This window comes from Anolis carolinensis, chromosome 1 (genome assembly GCF_035594765.1).
Source record: "Anolis carolinensis isolate JA03-04 chromosome 1, rAnoCar3.1.pri, whole genome shotgun sequence".
Taxonomy (NCBI): domain Eukaryota; kingdom Metazoa; phylum Chordata; class Lepidosauria; order Squamata; family Dactyloidae; genus Anolis; species Anolis carolinensis.
This window is the reverse complement of record NC_085841.1, coordinates 300,766,179-300,783,653: the sequence shown is the minus strand read 5'-3', so window position 1 is coordinate 300,783,653 and position 17,475 is coordinate 300,766,179. Positions and strand designations below refer to the sequence as shown.

Below are 17,475 nucleotides of genomic sequence, written 5' to 3'. Positions count from 1 at the left end.
ATAATCTGGCCCCTCAACAGTCTGAAGGATTGTGGACCTCAGCTTAAAAAGCCCTCAGCTTAAAAAGTTTGGGGACCCCTGATGTAAATAATTCCACCACAACAATCGAATGCACTCAATTAAGTCCAAAACACCATGACTTCTCTGTAAACTTGTAGAGAAACTGTTCCCTTGAAATTCCTTCCAATAATTTGCAGAGGTGGGCGACTAAAATGATCAAAGTTCAGCAAGCCATGCCTTATGAGGAGCAGCTTAAAGAGCTAGATATGTTTAGCCTTCAGAAGAGAAGGATGAGATAAGGAAGCTTAAATATTTGAAAATATGTCATACTGAGGAGGGAATAGGTTCGTTTTCTACTGCCTTGGAGACTAAGGCCCCTTCCACACAGCTGTATAAAATCCACACTGAACTAGATTATATGGCAGTGTGGACTCAGATGATCCAGTTCAATATATATATATATATATATATATATATATATATATATATATATATATATATTGGATTACCTGCCTTGATATTCTGTGTTACATGACTGTGTATAATAATAAACTATTCCTATACACAATGAAATAATACCTTCTCATTATTTAAAGACTTTATATTTGAAACTGCATGACATACCTATTATACTGAGTTGTGCGTACACTCCCTTATTGCATGTAGAACCATAGATTTTAATATAAGCACAGTGTTTAGTCATATTTTCATTCTTTGATGGCATTAACATCAACATCACAGAAATAACAATATAAATGTAAGTCAGAGAACAGCTGCATGTATCAAACTAAGAGATGTGAAACTTAGGGGAATGTTGAAAATAAAGGTTAAGTAATATGTCTGTGGAAACTCTTGTTCCTCCTTTAAGTTCATAACCTTTGAAGTAACAAGTGCAGTAATTGGTAGTATCAAATCTTTCCCACATTCTCATCCTCTGTGTTTAAGGGTAACAGGAGAGGTCAGTAGTACATACATTTTAAATAGACACCAGTCTGTCTGTGCTTCTGCTTTCTTTTAAACATACACTACTATTCAAAAAAGCAGTCAGACTGGTTTAAAACTGGCCACGTGAAAGCCTAGGATATATTATAGACAAACACTGTATTGTGAGTATAGTCCATTAAAGTTACCACTATGCTCGTGATTTCCAGCTCAGACTTGCTCTTCATGTTTTCAAGCTTTTCTGCAATCCTTTCTCATCATATATCCATTACCTAAATTCAACCTACAGTTTAGTATACTTACATCCAATCCACTCCCAATTTCTTCTTTCGAATACTTATTTTAAAAGAGGAAACTAGAATGAAAGAAGAAAACTATGGAGAACAAAGATTCTGTTAATATTACCAAAAAGATAATACTATATGTGGGAAACTTAACCAATGACAAAAATAGATTTAAATAAGCAATCTTCTCTCATCTGCAAGAAGCATTGTTTATAAAAGTTCCACCTGGCTCTTCCACCTGGCACTGTGATGGAGGAAGCCACCAGTTGGTTGCTAGTAAACAGCTAGCCTCTCACAATTTCCTCTATTTAAATAAAATGCCATGAGCAATGATGGATATTTTCTCGACATAGTATACTATAGACCTGCCATTCTATGATCCCCACAATGTCCCATGCCCCATTGTCAGAGAAGGCTGAGAGGAGACATGATAGCCATGTATAAATATGCGAAAAGATGTCTTAAGGAAGGAGGCGGCTTGTTTTCTGCTGCCCTGGAGACTAGGACTCAGAGCAATGGGTTCAAATCACAGGAAAGGAGATACCACCTGAACATTAGGAAGAACTTCTTGACTATAAGAGTTGTTCAGCAGTGGAACTCTGCCTGGGGGTGTAAAGGAGGCTCCTTCTTTGGAGGCTTTAAAGAGAGACTGGATGGCCATCTGTCAGGAGTACTTTGAATATGATTTTCCTGCATGGCAGGGGGTTGGACTAGATGGCCAATGTGGTATCTTCCAACTGTATGATCCTATGATTTTATTAAAATGTCTTATTAGCAGTAAAAAAGGGTCACAACAAGACTAACTCTATGACACCCTCAATCTGAAAACACTTGAAAGAAACTCCTATTTTCAGTTTTGAAGCTAAACTATTAATACAGAAAGATAATGGAATCCACATCAGGTGCAAAAAGACCATTCACTCAGCAGCCTCCCATCAAAAGAAAAGTTGAGGATGGAATTGTGTGTGGAGACAAAAATCCAGAAATCCATCAAGATTTTGCCATTTGCTAAAATCTCACCAACTTCACAGCTTTAAGATAACCCAACATTTACTTGGGGTTAAATTTCATTCAGAAAGAGTAAAATGCCTGAAATTGCAGCTTTCTTTATGCTAACACAGGCCACTATTTTTTACTGGGGGTGGGCCTCCCAATAAGATCTTGTTATTGTTTTGTTTTGCTTTTTTTTCTGCACCAGCTTGGTGGCTCTTCAGCAAAAAACAAACAAAAAGGAAGAAAATGTTATAATTTTGTATACAATTCCCAGAGAATACAATTCTTAGAAAAAATATATTGGGTTAGTTCTATGCAGAGGGCCTGTGGGCTTCCAGAAAAAAACAGCTTGAGCTGTAGATAAGAATACTCTTAAAAGAATCCGAATACACTAAACTCACGAAATAAGAATTTCCATAGCATCTAGGTCTGAATGTTATTGTTTGTCCCATCTAGAACAGACCCAATGCATCAACTACTAAATAGTAGTGGTGTGCATTTGGGTAAAAGCTTGTCCCGTTTTATTTATGGCTTTCATTGTGGTGCCCAATCCATTTTCAGAGAGCCTCTCGAAATTGGGAGGGTTGTTTTTGGTTGTTTCAGTGCCAGAAAACTGGCCCATTATGGGGGGCAGGGGTCCCTACCCACTGGCTCCCCACCCACTGGCTCCCCTTTCTGAGGCGTTCAGCTGCCTGGCAGGCACTGTGCTTCTTCTCTTTCTCCTCCTCCCTCCCTTGGGTCCGCAATGCCCTGCATTAACTCACGGGAGTCATGGCCAAGCGGCCCCACATCCAGACCTCAGCAAGCAAACAGGAAGGAACCACTGCCCCTCCCTCCTTTCAACTTGGAGAGTTTGGTGACAGCAAGGAGTGTGTGTGTGTGTGTGTGGTGTGTGACTGTGCAGATGCTCGGCTGCAGGTAGGCAGTGTGAGGCGCGCATAAGCTTTCCAGACCTGCCTGCATTCTCCACGCCACAGACTCTCCCCCTAGAAATAGAGTGTGTGTGTGGTGGGGTGCAGGCAGGCCTGAAAAGCGCATGCATGCCTCTCAGTGCCTGCCTGCAGCCAAGTGCCGCCACAGTCAAACACACCTGGAAAGGAGAGAGGGTCAATGGTTCCTTCCACCCTGATGCTGAGGTTCAGTTTTGGGGCTGCCCAGCCACAACTCCCATGAGTGAATGTAGGGCATTGTGGGTGCGAAGGAGGGAAGGAGGGAAGAGAAAGAGAAAAGCACGCGCACATTAAATTTCAGCTCCACAAAAAAGCAGGCTTTTGTGTCGAGCTGAGTTTTGTGTGGGGAGGGTCCTCCTGTTTCGTGCTTCCAAATAAACAGAAGACATGAAAGAAATGATAAGAACAAATTTCGAGCACGTCTTCTAAATAGTAGTCCAACATACAGGCAGTACCCAAATTACGAACAAGATAGCTTCCATGTGTTGTCGAAGATAGCTTCTGTAGGATTGTTCTTAAGTTAAATGTATATGTAACAGTATATTTTTGTACTGTTCTGACTGTGGTATTTGTTTAGGTGTTTGTTTAGCTGTCTGTGACCCTGCTCAGAAGATTTTACCTCACTTTCTGTTCCTGCGATAACTGGATTTTGAAAAAGTTGGCTTGTTGTGGAAACAAAGATTGGTGATAAAGATTCGGCTGAGACATGTTTTCTCCATAACTCTTTCAGAGATGAATTTGCCTTCCTAGGGGTAGATTTCTCTCACTTCCTGTTCTTGACTATGAATCATTTGTAAGTCAGATGTTTGTAAGTTAGGGATTGCCTGTATATGGAAATTGCATTGATTCAATGGGACTATTGCGGATCAGACTGTCAACAGTATTAAGGCTTTAATGCCAAACACTAATTATAGACATGACTTTACCTACCATCTATTTCTTATAGGTTTCTGTTTATGGTTCTTCAGCCCAACAAATCAAAATATTTTTTTAGAAAAACAAATCAAAGTTTTAAAGTTTAAAGATGTTTTCATTTTACAGAACAAACAAGCTGAAATAGTAGAGAGTATATTATGGCATAATTATTTATTTTATTTGAAATAAAAAACACCAAGAGACTAGCATATTAATTTTACAACTCTAGTTAAAAGTCCCAGAAAGATACTTGAACAAATAAATGTTACTTCAAAAATTACAGGTTTGGAAAAGAAAAAAAAAATCAAATAACAACATAAAATTATGGTTACCATATCAATGCAAACTTGGATACACCAGTTTCCTTGACCACTTTGAAGATAAGCAATACACAAGCAAAGAAACTATTCTAATAACATAGGCACTCCAACTACTAACTTGTACTCCCATCACAGCTATATCTCCAACCTTAATGACTAAGACTATGCAAATACTTTATTTTGGAGATGTTGCTTAGAAATACATGCAAAATCTAACTTTAAGCCTAAATTCCAGTTAAGTATATCTATACCCCATGACACTTGTCCAAGTAAATAAAGCAAAACTTTTCAAGATTCAATTCCACACAATTCTTTAGAAGTAAATTCTATGATACTAACTGGTGCGACCTTGTCGTGGTGGGGGGGCTTAACTGCTCCAATGATGACTGAGAGCTGTGCTGGTGGTAGTGTAACTACCGGTAGGTCCAACCAAGCCAGAGAGGTCTCAGCTGAGGAGCAGAACTAAGAGCACCTAACCCATTAGCATTATGGAGAATCAAACCAAAATGAAGTCTATACTGGCTTGGTCGTTGCCCAGGATAAAAAGGACCGCAGTAGATGCTGCTGATTCTGGACATCCATCGACAAGTGGGCTACGGAATCAAAATACAAATGAACAGTCACAGAAGCGGCAGAAATATACAACATCAGAACAAATGCAATTAAGGCCAAGATCGAAAAATCAGCTGATGACCCAAAATGCAGACTCTCCAAGGAAACCGATGAAACCATTGATCATATCCTCAGCTGTTGTAAGAAAATCGCACAGACAGACTACAAACAGAGGCACAACTATGTGGCCCAAATGATTTATTGGAACTTATGCCTCAAGTACCACCTCCCAGCAGCAAAGAACTGGTGGGATCTCAAACCTGCAAAAAGTATTGGAAAATGAGCACACAAAGATACTGTGGGACTTCTGAATCCAGACTGACAAAGTTCTGGAACAGAACACACCAGACATCACAGTTGTGGAAAAGAAATATTTATTTATTTATTTAATTGCAGCATTTATATTCCGCCCTTCTCACCCCGAAGGGGACTCAGGGTGGATCACATCACACATTACACATATAGGCAAACATTCAATGCCTTTTAACATAGAACAAGACAAACAAACATAGGCTCCGAGCGGGCCTCGAACTCATGACCTCCTGGTCAGAGTGATTCATTGCAATTAATTGCAGCTGGCTTGCTCTCCCGCCTGCGCCACAGCCCGGGCCCAAGGTTTGGATCATTGATGTTGCCATCCCAGGTGACAGTCGCATTGACGAAAAACAACAGGAAAAACTCAGCCGTTATCAGGACCTCAAGATTGAACTTCAAAGACTCTGGCAGAAACCAGTGCAGGTGGTCCCGGTGGTGATGGGCACACTGGGTGCCGTGGCAAAAGATCTCAGCTTGCATTTGGAAACAATAGACATTGACAAAATTACAATCTGCCAACTGCAAAAGGTCACCCTACTGGGAACTGCACACATCATCTGAAAATACATCACAGTCCTAGACACTTAGGAAGTGTTCGACTTGTGATTTTATGATACGAAATCCAGCATATCTATTTTGTTTGCTGTGCCATACAACAACAACAACAACAACAACAACAACAGCTCAATGGAGGCAACACCATCAAGGCCATAAACACCTGGGCCATACCTGTCATAAGATATACTGCTGCGATTATAAATTGGACACAGGCGGAACTGGACAACTTGGACAGAAAAACAAGAAAACTCATGACCATTCATCATTCACTGCACCCTCACATTGACTGGCTATATCTGCCTAGAAGATCAGGGGGCAGAGGACTCTTACAAGTAAAACAAGCAGTCAAAGAAGAAGAACATGCCCTGGCAGAATATGTAAAGCAAAGTGAAGAACCTGCTTTGATTGAAGTTGAAAATCAGAAACTCCTCAAAGCACAGCAGACAAAAAACCAGTACAAGAAAACCGCACTACAAACTAGAGCTGACAGCTGGCACAACAAAACATTGCATGGAAAGTTCCTTGACAAAATTGAAGGAAAAGCTGATAAGGAGAAGACCTGGCTATGGCTCACGAATGGGACCCTGAAGAAGGAGACAGAAGGCCTGATCCTTGCAGCCCAGGAGCAAGCCATCAGGACAAATGCAATTAAGGCCAAGATCGAAAAATCAGCTGATGAAGTGTTCGCCTTGTGATTTCGTGAAACGAAATCCAGCATATCTATCTTGTTTGCTGTGTCATACAATAAAATAATAATTTTATTTATAACCCGCTTCCATCTCCTCAAGGGGACTCAGAGCGGTTCACATGGGGACCAAGCCCAATCATAGTTATGAGACATGCTGGGGATAAGATCCAATCCGCTGGGTCAATATTTACATCCTCACAGTCCTCCAGTGGACTGCATTAATATGTTATGGGTAGCCTGGGGACTCTGGGACATCACTTCCAGGTTTAATTTTTCAGGAAAAGAAAATCTCACAATCCCTCCGAAGGCTGTGGCCATTCTACAATTCTCCCTTTTGTAATTCTTTAGGTTGTTCTGTTCACAATTCAGAACAGAGGCAGTCAGTTAGAGACAGAGGAGTACCACCTTCATTTCAAACGGCTGAGCTGCAAGTCCCACAACTCTTTTAAGGCTTCAGTCCCACCCATATATTTTATGTAAAGTTGGTCATCACATCTTTCATCAAACAGCAAGCTGTAACACTGGCATACACACAGAAATACATCAATGCAAGCAGTCCCCAAGCTACAAACAACTTACTTACAAATGACTTGCACTTAAGAATGGGGGGGGGGGGGGTGAGAAATGGAAGTGAGAGAAATCTACTCCTCAGAAGGGAAATTCACTCCTGAAAGATTTATCATGGGGAAAAGCTTTATCTTCAATTCACAACAAGACAATTTTTTCGAAATCCAATTATTACAGGGGCAGAAACTGAGGTGAAATCTTCTGAACAGGGACACAGACAGCAAAACAAGCACCACAGGGGTGCTTGTTTTCCTTCCCCATGTTATCCAACGCTAAAAGATATATATTTGGCTGGAGTTAAACTTTAAAAAATGTATGCGTTCCAACTTACAAACACATTCAACTTAAGAATGAACATACAGAAGCTATCTTGTTTGTAACCTGAGGACTGCCTTTACATCTCTGATAGCACCAGGCTGACCTAAACCAATCAGGCTATTCGCATAACAAAAAGAACTAAATCAAAAATCAGATTCCAAGATGTAGTTCTTTCGCAAATTATAGCCAGGCAACACCACTTTTGTATCAAGGATGTGCGCAGATAATGGAGATTAATACAAATTGGGCATCCTTTATCCAGAACTCCAAAATCTGAAATATTCCAAAATTCAAATCTGTCCACATGGGTGATTGATAGTGACACCTTTGCTTTCTGATGGGTCAGTGTATACACACTTTGTTTCATGCACCAAAATATTTTTAAACCCTGCATAAACAATTATCTTCAGATTATGTGTATGTGTATATGAAACATAAATGAATTTCATGTTCAGGCTCAGGTTATATCTTTGAGTTATTTCATTATATTGTTTTTATGTGCCTTCAAATTATTTCTGACTTATGACAACCCTATCATAAAGTTGCCCTGGAAGAATCTGTTCAGAGGAAGGGTTTGCTTTTCGCTCCGAGACTAATGATGCATCTACACTGCAGAATTCATGCAGTTTGACATCACTTTGAATGCCATGGCTCAATGCTATATCGCCGGAGTTATCATCTGACCCTGTCTTTAGCCTTCTGTGCCAGCCAGTGCTGGTTCCTCACCAAACTACAACTTCCAGCCTCCCATAGTATCAGTTAAGACAGTTTAAGTGGTGTCAAAACTACATTAGGTGCACCCTTAGGGCCCTTCCAGACAGGCCCTATATCCCAGGTTTTCTGGTTTAAACTGAATTATGAGTCCCCATTGCCAGATAATCTGGGATAAACAGAAAACCTGAGATCAGATCCTAGGATATAAAGCCTGTCTGGGAGGCCCTGAGAAATAGTGAGTTGCTCAAGGTCACGCAGTGTGCTTCCATGAATGGCTGAGGATCCAACTCTTTAAAGTTTCCAACACTCAAACTACACCATGTTGGTGCCTATTCTGTACATACATGCATATACTCCCAAAATCTGAACCGCAAAACATTTCAGGTCCCAAGCATTTCAGATAAGGGATGCTCAAAAGTGTAAACATTATTCAAGGAACTCCAGAGCACCGTCAACGTTGATTTTCCCTCCTAAAAAGGCCCCAAACATCCAAGGAACCCTCACAGAAAACCATGATCCACCCAGTCTTCGTGATCCACCCTTTCAAAATGATTTCGAAATAGTAATACAGTAGAGTCTCACTTACCCAAGCTAAACGGGCCGGCAGAAGCTTGGATAAGCGAATAACTTGGATAATAAGGAGTGATTAAGGAAAAGCCTATTAAACATCAAATTAGGTTATGATTTTACAAATTAAGCACCAAAACATCATGTTTTACAACAAATTTGACAGAAAAAGTAGTTCAATACGCAGTAATGTTATGTTGTGATTACTGTATTTATGAATTTAGCACCAAAATATCACGATATATTGAAAACATTGACAACAAAAATGGCTTGGATTATCCAGAGGCTTGGATAAGCGAGGCTTGGATAAGTGAGACTCTACTGTAATTTTACAAATTAAGCACCAAAACATCATGTTATACAACAAATTTGACAGAAAAAGTAGTGCAATACGCAGTAATGTTATGTTGTAATTACTGTATTTACGAATTTAGCACCAAAATATCACGATATATTGAAAACAAAAATGGCTTGGATAATCCAGAAGCTTGGATAAGCGAGGCTTGGATAAGTGAGACTCTACTGTAATAGGTATTGGTAAAAGTTTTCCCAACGTTAAGTCAAGTCATGTCCGACTGGGGATTGGTGCTTATCTCCATTTCTAAGCTGAAGAGCTGGCGTTGTCCATAGATAACTCCAAGGTCATGTGGCCAGCATGACTGCATGGAGCGCCATTACCTTCCCTCCAGAGCGGTACCCATTAATCTATTCACATTTGCATGTTTTTGAACTGATAGGTTGGCAGAAGCTGGGGCTTGTAGTGGGAGCTCACTCCACTCCCGTATTCGAACCACCGACCTTTCGGTCAGCAAGCTCAGCAGCTCAGTGGTTTACTCCACTGCGCCATTGGGCTTCTGATAATAATAATAATACTTTATTTTATTTGTAACTCGCCCAATCTCCCCTGGGGGACTAGGGGCGGTTTCCAATAAAAAAAGGCAAACATTCCATATCAGTAGCACATATACAACATATAAACTCGAAAGCAATAAATAAAAACAATCACAAATTCATAATAGCTAATCCCAAAGAACGAAAAAGTATCAGAATTAATGACTTATATAAACAATATATGACCCATCACAAACACTTGCCACATAATTAAACTGGCAGTTAAAAAGCATTAAAATATGGAATGACTTTCGGCAACCAACAGGACTGAGGTTGCATTTCAATACGTAAACAAGGATACGTATAAAGTAGAATATGTATAAAGGCCTTAGAGCAGGCATGGGCAAACTTGGACCCTGCAGGTGTTTTAGACTCCAACTCCCACAATTCCTAACAGCCTACCGGCTGTTAGGAATTGTGGGAGTTGGAGTCCAAAACACCTGGAGGGCCCAAGTTTGCCCATGCCTGCCTTAGAGTCTTTTTCACGCGGGAACCCAAAAAAAAGCCCCTTCGAAACCCTGCGACCCACAAACACCCTCCACTCATGTCTCCCTCCCTCCCGCCTTGCTTTGCGAAAATCATTGGCTCCTTCTCTCCCGCCCCCGCCCTGAGAGGAGCTTCCTCGGACTCTCATTGGGCCGCGGCGGCGCCACTCACGAAGGGGAGGGGGAGATGAAAAGAGAGCAAGCCAGAAGGGAGGAGGAGGAGGTAGCATTGGAGAAGGGAGGAAGGGGCCGGGTTGTTCCGCGCTCAACGCTCGCCTCAGGAAGAAGAGGAGGAGGGGGAGAGAGAGGGAGCCAAGGCGGCTACTTACCTGCCTGCTTGGCCGCGCCCTTTTCAAACCAAAGGACCCCCCTCCCCACACACACACGACGCCCTCGGCTGTCCCTCGAGCCCCCTTCGCCCACCTTTCCTCCCCTCGCGGCTCCCCTCGGCCATTTCCGTGGCCACCTTGGCGACCGAAGGGGCTGACTCACCTCGGCCCGGGGGGCTCCCCGCCGCCGCCTTCCTCCGCCTCCTCGTCGCCCTCCTCCGGCCCGGCCTGGCTCGCTAGTCCCGGGAGAGGAGGAGGACGAGGAGGGGGGCGAGTGGCCGGGCCGGGCCGGGCGAGGAGGCAGCGGCGACGGCTGCGGCTGTGGCGGCGGCTCCCTCCCTCCCGGCCGTGACCACCATCTTATTAGCACAGGAAATGACATGGCGAACGGAAGAGAGGGGCGTTCGGGGGCCGAGCCCGGGGACCCCCCGAACCGGGAGGAGGAGGGGGAAGGCGGCGACCAGGCCCAGCCTCCGGAGAAGCCTGAGCCTCACCCCCGCCTGCCACCTTCCCCTCAAAATGCCTCGCCCCCAGTCAGGCTCGCCCCCTTCTTCGCTCGCCCTCCCGCCCGCCTGACTTCTGAGGCGAGCTGTTTTGAGGGAAAGGTGGCGGGAGACTTGACAGAAGGAAGCGAAGGAGGGAACGCTTTACGCCTTCAGATCCCTCACACTTGGGATTCTTCTTTTGGCATCGTGGCTCCTCGCGCTTCCCGCCTCTTTAATTCTGGGGAAAAGTTGCTGGCTGCCTGGCAGAGGAGCAAAAGCTTTCAGCCATGGAAAAGAGAAACCTTGGGGTGCACCTATGCTATAGAACAGGCATCCTCTCTGGTATTAATACTAATAATAATATAATATAATATTTATATATTACATGTAATATTACTAGTAATATTGCACTGTAGTGGGACAGTACAATATAGTAAGATATGATACTAATATTGTGCTATGCCTTCGGTGGCTCAGTGTGTTAAAGTGCTGAGCTGCTGAACTTGCAGACCGAAAGGTCCCAGGTTCAAACCCGGGGAGCGGAGTGAGCGCCCGCTGTTAGCTCCAGTTTCTGCCAACCTAGCAGTTCGAAAACATGTAAATGTGAGTAGATCAATAAGTACCGCTCCGGCGAGAAGGTAATGGCGTTCCATGCAGTCATGTCGGCCACATGGCCTTGGAGGTGTCTACGGACAACGCCAGCTCTTCAGCTTAGAATTGGAGATAAACACCAACTCCCAGAGTCGGACACGACTGGACTTAATGTCAGGGGAAACCTTTACTTTTACCTTTTAATAATATAATGAGATAATGGAGCCTCCGGTGGCACAGTGAGTTAAACCCCTGAGCTGTTGAACTTGCCGAAAGATCGGCGGTTCGAATCCTGGGAGAGGGGTGAGCTCCCGCTGTTAGCCCCAGATTCTGCCAACTTAGGAGTTCGAAAATATGCAAATGTGAATAGATCAATAAGTACTGCTCCAGCAGGAAGTTAACAGTTCTCCATACCGTCATGCTGTCCCACATGACCTAGGAGGCGTCTACTGACAACACCGGCTCTTCGGCTTAGAAATGGGGATGAGCATAAATCTCCAGTTGGACATGACTAAACTTGATGTCGGGGAAAACCTTTACCTTAATAATATAATGTATGTACATATAACTTGTAAGCCACTTTGAGTCCTCTTCTGGGTGAGAATGTCGTAAATAAATAAATAGATTGATGAATGCAATAAAATTGACTTTTGAGCTACTGGCAATTAAAGGAAGTTAATGAAGCTAGTAGAGCTTGTCAAAAGGCAAGCGTCTTAAACACTAAACAATATATATTAATGTTTTTAATTATTACATTGATTTTATATTTGTGTGTGTGTTAGAGAGAGAAGCAGGCAGGCAGTTTCCTTGAATCCCAAGGATGAGCCCCAGTGGCTCAGTGGATTAAACCCTTGTGCTGGCAGGACTGATGACTTGAAGTTTGGGTTGCTGACTTGAAGGTTGCCGGTTCGAATCCAACTTGGGGAGAGTGCAGATGTGCTCCCTCTATGTGGGTATATGAGAGAAGCCTCCCAAAAGCATGGTAAAAACATCAAAACATCCAGGCATCCCCTGGGCAACTTCCTTGCAGACGGCCAATTCTCTCATACCAGAAGCAACTTACAGCCGCTCCTGACACGGGAAAAAGTCAAGTTTCTGAAAAATATTTGGGGGATACATTCCAATGGATATAGATTCTAAAGCCAAGAAAGCTGGTGGCCATGTCAGTGGTTTTAGTATTTTGAGGGAAAGGTGGTGGGAGACTTGACATAAGGAAAGGGTTTGCTTAATGTCTGCAGATCCGTCACACTTCTCTTCGAAATTATGATTCTTCTTTTGGCTTTGTGGCTTCTCGTGCTTCTCCCCTCTTAATTCTTAAAAAGTTGCTGGCTGCCTAGCAAAGGAGCAAAAGCCTTCAGCCATGGAAAAGAGAACATTGGGGGAGGCCCATAGCCAGAATTTTTTTTGTGAGGGGTTGAAACTCCCCCCCCCCCCCCGATGACTTTTGAGGCCAGTGTCTTGTGACTTGGCACGAGATCTCAAAAAGGCCCTGAAATGACCATTGTTGAAAGGTTCTTCACAGGTAATGGGTCCTGAATCATTGGTTCCTCTTTAAGCCAGTTCTTGGCAACCACAATCGTTTCCACAATTGGCAGAAGTTTATTTCCGTTTTCTTCTGCTGTCTTCTTATTTTCTTTATCATGATAACAAGTTACATAAAGACATTTTCCACTGAATTAGCAAGAAGTTTTCAGTCAAGCACAAGTTCTTCTATTTTAAAACTTCTATTGCATTTTTCCATCACACAAATTGTTTAGCGACCAATGCAACAAGCTTCTGATGACCACCTTTACCCCCAACTTCCCCTCCAAACACCACACCATACTTACAGAATGCACCTTGTACATGAAATAAGTAGTTAACCAGGGAAATCTGCTGAACCATTTGAGTTGAAAACTTAGGTGCCTCTTATCCGTAGGAAATATATCTTGGCAATGGAGTCTGTGAATTTTGCACTAATTGAGCTTTTACTTGTCATCAGAAACAGTTGTTCATATAAAATCCAAGGTCTAACAACAACACAGCTTCCTCTGCTCTTGTTCATGGTTTCTTTGGCAGGGCTTGGATTAGATGAACCAGTCAGTGGGAGACACTGCAGTTTCCACAGTTTCCTCAGTTTTCACCCGTAATCCAGGACAACCCCCGCCCCACACCTTAGGCTTTACCTACCTTACTTGGTCACTTCTACTATGTCAGGTATTGCTTCTATTGCAATGTAAATGGTAGAAAAGTAGGTAATGACAGTGTGAATAATCAAAATTTGATTGAGATAGTTCTTGCACTACTTGAGGGACTCTTAATTTTTGCTTCTCATAGACTTGGCGTGGGTATTTGGTTAACCAATTAAATTTCATGAGTAAACCGGTATGTTTTTACCTGAATTTTTCTGTGGGTGGTTTGAATCCCTAAACCGCCCTCTTGGCTACAGGGTTGCCTTTGGGTGCATCTCAAACTTCAGCCCTCTAGGTGTTTTGGACTTCAACTCCCACAATTCCTAACAGCTGGTAGGCTATAGAATGCATCCTCTACCATGGCTCGATACTATGGAGTCATAGGGGATGGAGATTTGCAACGTCTCTGTGAAAGATGCCTAGTGCCTCACCAAACTACAAATCCCAGGATTGCATAGCATTGAGCCCTGACAGTTAAATTCGAATTGAGGCACCTCAAATAGGAGCTCCAGGTGCAGCTTGCTCTACTACTTTGGCTCAACACTAAGATAACTATTATGCAAACCTAATGCACACCCTAATTTTGACGAGGTCATTTAGCCCCCAAAAAAGATGAACATCAGAGTAAATAGGGCAATTTTGTTTTTCCTATAGTCAACTTCTTGGAGAAAATAGTCCAATTGAACTGCAGTATTCTTTCCTTATTTAGTTCTTATTTATTTACAGTATTTATATTCCATCCTTCTCACCTTGAAGGGGACTCAGGGCGGATCACAGAACATAGATATGCTGCAAAAATGCCTTTTATACACAGACAAGACAGACAATTGAACATAGAGGTATATAGGCTTCTCCCATCTTCAGCTTCTTGGAGGCTTGTGTTCAGTTCTGGTAACGGGGGGGAGGGGGGTGTTGTTGCTTCATTTCCCTGCCAAAGAGCTTTGTTCGTAACTTCCTCCTTTTGATTGAATCGCCGGCATTTTCCTGGCATTTCCTTATGGGTTCCTTAATACCTTCCTGCTTTTAAGTGATCCCTATTTACTCACATTTTGCTTTCTAACTGATAGGTTGGCAGAAGCTGGTCTGAATGTCAGGAGCTGTCCCTAACCCAGGCTTTGAACTGTCAACCTTTTGACTGACAAGATTTATTGTAGCTGGTGGTTTAAACTGCTGTGCTAAAGACTGGACCCAATTTTTAACACCAATATAGACATTTATTGAGGTCATGATCATGTACTTGGCAAAATATTTACAAATCAAATGTACAATTTGGCATGTGTGCATATGCCAGCATACATACATACATACATACATACATACATACATACATATATATATATATATATTCTCATTCTTAGGTGTCTGTGTGTGTGTGTGTACAAGTTGAGTTTCTAGTCTTCAATATACTTGGGACCAGAAGTGTTTTGGATTTCTGAATCCCTGTGGTTGCATATAGTGAGCTTTGTCTGGATTTTAGAATCCCTGTTTTTGCATATAGTGAGATGTTTCAGGAATAGGATCCAAGTCTAAAATGTGAATTTAATTTATCTTCCATGTACACCGTACATTTAGAAAGTCATTTTTGACACAATTTATCAAATTAATTTTGTGCATGAAACAAAGTTTATATTGTACACTGAACTACCTGAAAGCAAAGGTGTCACTATCTTAGTCAGCCACAGAGTTTAATTTTATTTTTCTATTGTCAAAATAGAATAGAGTCCAATTGAACTGAATGGACCACACAATTCTATAAGGCACAGTATAAGAATGCATTCTTATTACTTCAGTTCTTATTTGTGAACATGTTGAGTATCTCCTATCTGACACCAGAAGTGTTGGATTTCATAATACCTATGTTTGCATATAGTGAGATATTACAGGGAAGAGACGCAAGTCTAAACAAGAATTTCATTTTATGTTTCATGTACACATTATACCAGAATTTTCCAACCACAGTGATACCTTTAGTTAAAAGTTTAATTTGTATGGGAATGCATTCTTATTAGTTCAAATAATACATATGTACAGGTTGAGTAACTATTATCTGAAAAATGTTTGGGATTTTGGTATGCCTGTGTTGGAATACCTGTGCATAGTGAGATATCTTGGAAATGAGATTCAAGTCTGAACAGCAATTATGTTTCATCTACATCTTATACACATTATTTAAAAATGTGCATGAAACAAAGTTTATGTACATTGGACTATTAGAAAGCAAAGGTGCATTGTCTCAACCACCCATGCAAGCAATTTTGATTTTGGAATTCTGGATACGGAATGCTCAGCCTGTATTTTGAGTTTTTGATATTTTAGTTTCTGCAGACTTCACAGACATGTGTTTTAGTTTATACTTTTTGACTTTTCTATCCCCTTCGACTATAATGCAGTTCAGAATATGATATGCAGTGTGCAAAGTTGGAGACACTTTGCTTTGAAATGTGTTTATTCAGAAATTACTTGTCTATTACTCAAAAGTGAAACTGTAAACCTATACATACAAGGAACTCCCAAGTAAATTTAATGGGGCTTACTTCCAAGTAATCACACTTGAAGTTAGGTTTTGGCTATAGTGATGGGAGTGGACGCTTTGCAAGAACTTCAATCCAACTTCAAACTATAACAAGTTTAGATAGACTAATGGTTATTACCATGCCTTGTAGCAGTGAATTACGTACTTTTAACTGGAGGTGCAGTTATTTCCTTTTATGTTTAATTGGCTTTTTGACACATTGATAGACGTACTTGCCAAATAGAGATGGTTCAATTTGCACATCAAAGAGACTGATGGTCAGATCTTGTGGGGCAGTGAATTAGAGGTGTCTTATTTTGAATGCTAACCTCATGAAACAAACAGACTGCAAAGGGGAGAGGACTATGGAACAGATCTCTATTTCACAGGCTAGTTTGCTACAAGCAAGAAAAGTGATTTTGTGTTATGCAGGAATTCCATCTTTTCAGTTTCATATCTCATTTTTATTCTGCTGCAAAGTTGAATTTGACTTAATCCAGAATAAATGGGGAAATGACTGAGAGTTCAATTAAATAGGGACATTTCGGCACTTCCTTTCTGTCATGTGTTTTCCCAGTGTAGACGTGAAAGCTGGACAGTGTTGAGAAGAAAAGCAACTCATTTGAAACGCAGTATTGAATGAAAGTTCATCAGATGCCATGGATTGCCAGAAAGAAAGGGGGGGATCTTAAAGCACATCAGATTTGAACTGTCAGTAGAAGCCAAAATAACTGAATTGAGACTTTTGTACTCTGAACATCTCATGAGATTATTTGATTCATCGTAAAAGACAGTAATGCCCAGCAAAACAGAAAATAGTAGGAAAGGAGGTTCACACTATGGGTCGATTAAGTTGATCAAGAAAGCTACAGCCCCTTATTTGCAGGATCTGACATGGACCGTTGACAGCCAATGTAATGGATATTTCAATCCTTGTGCCAGTCTGTGGCTAGTGGCTTAGAGATTTCATAGTCCTGCTCCCATCACCTCTGGCTGATTGCCATGGGACCTTTAGTTTTCTTTTCTTTTTCTTGGAAGACGCTTTCGCATGAATTTGTTTTAATGTTTGGAGATCAGTGCACAGCCGATCAACACACAGTCCTCATAGAAGTTCAGAAGTGCTGCCTTCCCAGCACTTTAATGGAAACGATAGCTCTGGTATCTACCTCTCCCTGATGGTACTGACTACTTGCACTTTTGGCCCAGTTCTTTTGGAGCCAACCCATTAACTAACATGTAGAGGTTTGAGTGTTGGATTAAGACTTTAA

The 17,475-nt window shown here is 41.7% G+C and overlaps 1 protein-coding gene across 2 annotated transcripts in view; it reads right to left on the bottom strand.

The window, feature by feature from the left end:
• Positions 1-10,951, bottom strand: part of LOC100558837 (zinc finger protein 862) — a 67,241-nt gene extending 56,290 nt beyond the window's left edge. For both annotated transcript variants that reach the window (XM_003214639.4, XM_008105533.3), the window contains exon 1: positions 10,612-10,951. In XM_003214639.4, the coding sequence (XP_003214687.2) occupies positions 10,612-10,830 (219 nt within the window). In that variant the 5' untranslated portion in view covers positions 10,831-10,951. The remainder of the gene's footprint in view (positions 1-10,611) is intronic.
• Between the last annotated feature and the right edge of the window lie 6,524 nt (positions 10,952-17,475).